Source organism: Procambarus clarkii, chromosome 65 (assembly GCF_040958095.1).
Source record: "Procambarus clarkii isolate CNS0578487 chromosome 65, FALCON_Pclarkii_2.0, whole genome shotgun sequence".
Taxonomy (NCBI): Eukaryota; Metazoa; Arthropoda; class Malacostraca; order Decapoda; family Cambaridae; genus Procambarus; species Procambarus clarkii.
This window is the reverse complement of record NC_091214.1, coordinates 1,617,255-1,625,766: the sequence shown is the minus strand read 5'-3', so window position 1 is coordinate 1,625,766 and position 8,512 is coordinate 1,617,255. Positions and strand designations below refer to the sequence as shown.

General features: G+C 40.8%; 1 protein-coding gene across 1 annotated transcript; it reads right to left on the bottom strand.

Annotated features, from left to right (window-relative positions):
* Positions 1–1,592: 1,592 nt before the first annotated feature.
* LOC123752711 (uncharacterized) lies at positions 1,593–5,743 on the bottom strand. The gene is made up of 4 exons (XM_069309369.1): positions 5,672–5,743; positions 2,422–2,513; positions 2,069–2,184; positions 1,593–1,779 (listed from the first exon to the last, which is right to left on the bottom strand). Exons 1-4 carry the CDS (start codon positions 5,712–5,714, stop codon positions 1,593–1,595), a joined length of 438 nt encoding a protein of 145 aa, XP_069165470.1. The 5' UTR covers positions 5,715–5,743.
* Positions 5,744–8,512: the final 2,769 nt, after the last annotated feature.

Below are 8,512 nucleotides of genomic sequence, written 5' to 3'. Positions count from 1 at the left end.
AGGGGCTCATAAGAGGGATGCAGAGGCTACAGTGAGGGAAGCGGAGGCACAAGAGAGTGACGCAGAGGCTCAAGCGAGGGATGCAGAAGCTTAAGAGAGTGATGCAAAGGCTCAAGTGAGGGATGCAGAGGCTCATGAGAGGGATGCAGAGGCTCAAGAGAGTGATGAAGAGGCTCAAGTGAGGGATGAAGAGGATGAAGAGAGTGATGCAGAGGGTCTAGAGAGTGAAGCAGAGGCTGAAGAGTGTGGTGCAGAGGCTCAAGAGAGGGATGAAGAAGCTGAAGAGAGTGATGCAGAGGCTTAAAAGAGTGAGGCAGAGGATTAAGAGAGGGATGAAGAGGCTCAAGAGAGTGATGCAGAGGCTGAAGAGTGTTGCAGAGGCTCAAGAGAGGGATGAAGAGGCTGAAGAGAGTGATGCAGAGGCTCAAGAGAGGGATGCAGAGGCTCAAGAGAGTGATGCAGAGGCTTAAGAGAGTGAGGCAGAAGCTTAGGAGGGGGATGCAGAGGCTCAAGAGAGTGATGCAGAGGCTTGAGAGAGGGATGCAGGGGATCAAGAGAGTGATGCAGAGGCTCAAGAGAGAGATTCAGAGACTTAAGAGAGTGATGCAGAGGCTTACGAGAGTGATGCAGAGGCTTAAGAGAGTGATGCAAAGGCTTAAAAGAGGGATGCAGAGGCTCAAGAGAGGGATGCAGAGGCTCATGAGAGGGATGCAGAGGCTAAGGAGAGGGATGCAGAGGCTCATGAGAGTGATGCAGAGGCTCAAAAGAGGGATGCAGAGGCTTAAGAGAGTGATGCAAAGGCTCAAGAGAGTGATGCAGAGGCTCAAGAGAGTAATGCAGAGTCTTAAGAGGGTGATGCAGAGGCTCAAGAGAAAGATGCAGAGGCTTGAGAGAGGGATGCAGGGGCTCAAGAGAGTGATGCAAAGGCTCAAGTGAGTGATTCAGAGGCTTAAGAGAGTGATGCAGAGGCTGAAGAGAGTGATGCAGAGGCTTAAGAGAGGGATGCAGAGGCTCAAGAGAGGGATGCAGAGGCTCATGAGAGGGATGGAGGAGTTCAAGAGAGGGATGCAGAGGCTCATGAGAGTGATTCAGAGGCTTACGAGAGTGATGCAGAGGCTCATGAGAGTGATTCAGAGGCTTACGAGAGTGATGCAGAGGCATAAGAGAGTGATGCAGAGGCTTAAGAGAGGGATACAGAGGCTCAAACGAGGGATGCAGAGGCTCAAGAGAGGGATGTAGGGGCTCAAGAGAGGGATGCAGAGACTCAGGTGAGGGATGCAGAGGAACAAGAGAGGGATGCAGAGACTCAAGTGAGGGATGCAGAGGAACAAGAGAGGGATGCAGAGGCTCTTGCGAATGACGCAGAGGCTCAAGAGAAGGATGCAGAGGCTTAAGAGAGTGATGCAAAAGTTCAGGAGAGGGATGCAGAGGCTCATGAGAGGGATGCAGGAGTTCAAAAGAGTGATGCAGAGGCTCAAGAAAGGGAGGCAGAGGCTTACGAAAGTGATGCAGAGGCTCAAAAAAGGGATGCATAGGCTTGAGAGAGGGATGAAGGGGCTCAAGAGAGTGATGCAAAGGCTCAAGTGAGTGATTCAGAGGCTTAAGAGAGTGATGCAAAGGCTGAAGAGAAACACTAAAAGATTTCTGTTTGTTTTATCAGTCCCTAACTTATACATAAGCTTTAACATACCTGCTACACTGGATATGTGGGATTTCTTGGTTCTAATTGAGTCACATACTAACTCTATCCCCTTTTGAACATCATTTTGAGAAACTGATCTGTTGAGAATAGAGGATACTGTTTACTATAATGTTTACTAAATTCAAACATGTAAAGACCCTGATTAATTAAAAAAAAATTAACTTAAATTTTTAGGCAATGGTCACAATGGCATTTTATGATGGCTGACAATTATTGTACAAGAACTAAACAATTAAAATAATAAAGAAATGTTTTGGCAATTTTTTGATTTATGGTACTGCATTGATTTTACAGTACAATAACCTTATTAAAATATATAAGAGTATTTCAAAACAGTGTTTCTTACTATATATTTTACAAGCAAACCTTTTATTTAAACTCTGGGCTAAGTTGGTTAACTCTGCAATCCAGATGAGAAGTTGTTTTTCATCAAGAGATAAGTCAGCTAACTCCTTTCTTATTAACTCTGCAGCTTCTTTTGCCTATCAACAGGAGGAAAAACTGCCCTGTTAGTATAATAAATGTTGCAATTTTTATTTAATATTTGATATTACAAAAAAAAAAACAATCCTTACGAGCCTAACTGCTGATGAAGGTTGTTTAATGGCAGTAAATGTTATTTTTATTTTTATTTTTGAATGTTTTTTTTTCCTGTGCACTTATATTAGTGATTCATGATCATTGTTGCATATATTCAATGAATAAAGCAAATTACTTGCCTTACAAAATCTTGAAGCTAGAACACGAGCTAAAGAGTCATGTTTACGTTGGTTCCAAAAAAATGAAGATTCACTAAGTTCTTCTTCACGCTCTGAAAAAAGGGACAAAAACTAACTCCCTTCAATGAATATGTAAAATGAAAATAATTCACTTTTATGCAGGCGATGAGTCACAATAACGTGGCTAAAGTATGTAGACCAGACCACTCACTAGAAGGTGAAGGGACGACGACGTTTCGGTCCATCCTGGACCATTCTCAAGTCAATTGTGATGAGGAAGTAGAGACAGGCAATAAATAGGCTAGAAAGAGCTGAGGAGCAAAGTAAGGTGTATTTTAGGGGATAGTAATAATAATAAGAGCTGCAGAGGGCCTATTGGCCCATACGAGGCAGCTCCTATTATAACCACCAAATGAGAAGGAGATAGGAATAAGAAGACGATAGCAAGGGAGCGTAGGAGAAGGCAATGAACAGAAAAAAAGGAGAAGAGAGAAAGAAAAGGAAAGAGAAAGAAAAGATAGATAAATGGAAGGGGTAGGCTTATGTTAGGTCACGTTTGTTAGAAAGATTACAGCATTTGAGTATATAATAATAATAATAATAATAATAATTTTATTTAGGTAAGGTACATACATAAAGAGATTTTACAAAGTTTGTTGGCTTTATAGATAGAGCTAGTACATACAATGCCTAAAGCCACTATTACGCAAAGCGTTTCGGGCAGGAAAAACATTAATGACTAAAGCTTAAAACTAATGGGTAAAAAGAATAAGATGTGTTGAGTACAAATAAAAATAGAGGTAAAAGAGGGGGGAACATTGTTGAAAAAGCAGCACAAATACAATTACAAATTATTACAGAAAATTACATTCAAACAGCGTTGATTTGAAAAACAAAAAAAACAAAAAACATACATGGGTTGACAACAGAGGGGTAAGGTGAGTTACAGGGAATTTATTAGGTATAGCTTCGTTTTTAACTTAAACTGGTTGAGAGAGGTACAGTCTTTAACATGGTTGGGAAGGTCATTCCACATTCTGGGCCCCTTGATTTGTAGAGCATTTCTGGTTTGATTAAGTCGTACTCTAGGAATATCAAAACTGTATTTATTTCTGGTGTGGTGCTCATGGGTTCTGTTACAACCTTCTATGAAGCTTTTGAGATCAGGATTGGCATTATAGTTTAGCGTTTTATATATGTATAATACACATGAGAGAATGTGCAGTGACAATGTCTAACATATTCAGAGATTTGAGTAGGGGTACCGAGTGATGTCTGGCGCCAGAATTGGATATTGTCCTAATAGCAGCTTTGTGTTGAGTAATTAGAGGACGTAAGTGATTTTGGGTAGTAGAGCCCCAAGCACAAATACCATAGTTGAGATATGGATAGATAAGGGAGTAATAGAGAGTCACCAGGGCAGGGCGTGGTACATAATATCTGATCTTAGAAAGAATGCCCACAGTTTTTGAAACTTTTTTTGATATGTTTAGAATGTGTCCCTGGAAATTCAGCTTGTGGTCAATGAGAATGCCAAGGAATTTGCCATCTAATTTGTTACAAATTTGGGTATTGTTTATTTTCAGATTTATTTGATTAGAGGATTTATTGCCAAACAGAATATAGAAAGTTTTGTCAATGTTAAGGGTGAGTTTGTTGGCAGTTAGCCACAGATAGACTTTATTAAGCTCAGTATTTACTGTGGCATTTAGAGCAAGGGGATCAGGACTGGAGTAAATGAAGGTTGTGTCGTCAGCAAATAGAATTGGTTTGAGGTGTTAGGAGGCATTTGGAAGGTCATTAATGTAGATGAGAAAGAGGAGAGGGCCAAGTATGCTGCCCTGGGGAACACCAATGTTGATGGGTAGGGTGGGAGAAATTGTATTATTCACAGAAACACATTGGAGCCTGTCAGTAAGGTAGGATTTGAGGTATTGTAGGGAGTGTCCTCTGACACCATAATGATGTAATTTAAGAAGAAGGTTTTGGTGGTTGACAGTATCGAAAGCTTTACGCAGGTCCACAAATAACCCAACAGGGAACTCATTTTTATCAAGAGCTGTATAAATCGAGTTAAGCATACTAATAAGTGCATCGTTAGTTCTTTTTTTGGTCCTGAAGCCATATTGGCAAGGGCTAAGTATATTGAGTTTGGCTAGATATGAGTAAAGCTGCTTATAGATTAGTTTTTCAAATTTTTTTGACAAGTTTGGCAGGATTGATATAGGTCTGTAGTTGTTAACATCTGTGAGATCACCACATTTGTGGACAGGCGTTACTCTCGCTTTTTTTAGAATATCTGGAAAGGTTTGGAGTTCAAGTGACTTGTTGAAGAGCAAAGCAATAGCAGAGGCTAAAGATCTGGAGGCTTTTTTGTAGATTAAAGTCTTGTAGATTTGTAGAGTAGATTTTTGTAGATTTTGTAGATTAAATATACTGTGAAAGGGAAGAGTCCACAGCAACAAAGCCAGGACTCAAGTTCATGTTGGGTACATTGTGTATTAGAGCCGATTCAACAAGACGGCGTCTGTGGAGAGTAGAGGCAGGAAAGATTACTTTGGGGGAAGACCAATCTATGGGATGATTAGAATCCCTCACATGGCAGAAGGGAGCATTGTTAGTGTCTGCAGACTTGACACTTCTCTTGTGTGCTTTAAGTCTGTCATTCAGTGTACAGCCAGTTTCGCCAAAGTATTGTACCAGATGAACAGGAAATAGAGTAGACACCAGCAGCAGGAGGAGCATTTTTTTTTTTTTTTTTTGAGGACCACTGTGAACTAGATTGCTACGAAGTGTGTTAGTTTGTTGGTGTGTTAGTTAGTTCTTATTCCTATCTCCTTCTCATTCAGTGGTTATAATAGCAGCTGCCTCGTATGGGCCAATAGGCCATCTGCAGCTCTTATTATTATTACTATCCCCTAAAATACACCTTACTTTGTTCCTCAGCTCTCTCTAGCCTATTTATTGCCTGTCTCTACTTCCTCGTCACAATTGACTTGAGAATGGTCCAGGACGGACTGAAACGTCGTCATCCCTTCACCTTCTAGTGTGTGGTCTGGTCAACATTCACTTTTATACTATCTATAATTTACTTGCTATATTAATCAAATCCAATTCATATACACAAAGTTGTAGGGTGACACCAGGTGTTGCTAGTTACTGAAGTCATCTTCATTACACATAATAAATATCACTAACAAGTTTTAATAGATTATACCTTCCTCATTGTAACAATGCACTATAAACTAACCGGCTTTCAACATGTTTTTGGTGGTACTGTTGTACCGCGACATATAGCTGAAAATTTGCTCGGTTTCTTCACCTGTGGTAAAACCACTTCCGTGCTGCCAGCGTCCTCCATACAAGACCTATAATTAAGATGTAACACACTGTAAAATAATTACAAGGAAAGAATATTAGTCGATTGCTCAAAAATTTGATTATGATTAAATACTTTATTCTGATTAATAACTTTTTAACCCTAAAATAACGTTACATTTATACCCGTTACTTTGACAAATGATAATTATTTACCTGGCAATACCATGCATGTGCTTTTGCATGCAAAACCCCTAGGAACGGCTTTGTCTCCAGTAGGGTGAATTTCTTATTTTTTTCTTGAATTTTCAGGGCCCATGGCCAGTACCGTACTGGCATATAATGTCCTGGCAGATGTACTTGGCACTTTTGAAGTAATTTATATGGAGATAGTGTGCATAGCCAAAATCCTCACCACGAGTCATATTGCACATTTTGAGAATTACACCATGCCGGCATGATGCAAGGTTTATGCCAGTCTGGTCCAGGGATTTGTGTGTATACGGTTCGTTTCGTGCCGCTTTCCACAACGAGACACCACAATTTTGGCTGTTCTGCAAATCAAATATAAATGATATATATTACATATTTATATAATATATATATATATATATATATATATATATATATATATATATATATATATATATATATATATATATATATATATATATATATATATATATATTATATATATATATATATATATATATATATATATATATTTATATATATATATATATATATATATATATATATATATATATATATATATATATATTTATATATATATATATTTATATATATATATATATATATATATATATATATTATATAAATACAGTATATATAAAATATATAATATATAATGAAAAGAACCTAACCTGATGGGTTATATAAAAGTGATATAGACCAACAGAAATATAGCATCTTACTCAATATGGCTTCAGACCCCAAAAATCACCATTTATATGGTGCATGTAGCTCTTGACAAACGTTGAGTACTCTATGTTTTACTTGTTGACTTGCCTGTGGGTTAAAAAAAACCTAACTACTTGTTATAATATATATATTAACTCTGTAAACTGTAAGACATCATGACTGTCTTTTCCCAATGGTGTAGTGGGTTAAGAACACTCGCCTGGCGTTTCGCGAGCGCTTTGTCCTGGGTTTGTATCCTGGCCTTGCAAGATTTACTGGGCACCAACCCTTAACTATGGCCCCCCCCCCTGTTTACCCAACAGTAAAATGGGTACCTGGTTGTTAATGGATTTGGTGGGGTCACATTCTCTTGGGTCTGGATCCCTCTCTTGAGCCCCTGCATCCCTCTCTTGAGCCTTTGCATCCCTCTCTTTAGCCTCTCCATCCCTCTCTGAAGCCTCTGCATCACTCTCTTAAGCCTCTGCATCACTCTCGTAAGCCTCTGAATCACTCTCTTTAGCCTCTGCATCCCTCTCGTAAGCCTCTGAATAACTCTCTTTAACCTCTGCATCCCTCTCTTGAGCCTCTGCATCACTCTCTTCAACCTCTGGATCCCTCTCTTGAGCCTCTGCATCACTCTTTTAAGCCTCTGCAACACTCACTTCATCGTTTGCATCACTCTCTTAAGCCTCTGAATCCCTCTCTTGAGGCCTCTGCATCACTCTATCGAGCCTCTGCGTCACTCTCTTTATACTCTGCATCACTCTCTGAGGCGTCTGCATCACTCTCTTGAGCCTCGGCATCACTCTCTAGAGCCTCTGCATCACTCTCTTCAGCCTCTGCATCACTCCCTTAGGCCTGTGCTTCCCTCCCTTGATCCTCTGCATCACTCTCTTGAGCCTCAGCATCTCTCTCTTGACCCTCTGCATCACTCTCTTGAGCCTCTGCATCCCTCTCTTGACATCTTGCATCCCTCTAATGAGCCTCTGCTCCCTCTCTTGAGCCTCGGCATCTCTCTCTTAAGCCTCTGCATCACTCTCTTGAGCCTCTTCATCACTCTCTTCAATTTCTTCATCCCTCTCTTGAGCTTTTGCATCATTCTCCTAAGCCACTGCATCACTCTCTTGAGCTTCTGCATCACTCTCTTGAGCCCCTGCATCCCTCTGTTAAGCCTCTGCATCACTCTCTTAAGCCTCTGCATCACTCTCTTTAGCCTCTGCATCACTCTCTTTAGCCTCTGCATCACTCTCTTGAGCCTCTCCATCACTCTCTTAATCCTCTGCATCTCTCTCCTGAGCACCTGCATCACACTCTTGAGCCTCTGCATCACTCTCTTGAGCCTCTGCATCTCTCCATTGAGCCTCTGCATCATTCTCCTAAGCCTCTCAATCCCTCACTTGACCCTCTGCATCCCTCTCATGAGCCTCTGCATCACTCTCTTAAGCCTCTGCATCCCTTTCTTGAGCCTTTGCATCAGTCTTTTGAGTCTCTGCATTCCACTCATAAACCTCTGCATCCCCTGTCTTGCGCCTCTGCATCACTCTGTTGAGCCTTTGCATAACTCTCGTGAGCCTCTGCACCCCTCTCTTAAGCCTCTGCAACACTCTCTTCAGCCTCTGCATCACTCTCTTAAGCCTCTGCATCCCTCTCTTCATCCTTTGCATCACTCTCTTGAGCCTCTGCAACATTCTCTTGAGCCTCTGCATCCCTCTCTTAAGCCTCTACATCATTCTCTTGAGCCTCTGCATCACTCTCTTGAGCCTCTGCATCACCCTCTTAAGCCTCTGCATCTGTCTCTTCAGACTGCATCACTCTCTTGAGCCTCTGCATCACACTCGTAAGCCTCTGAATA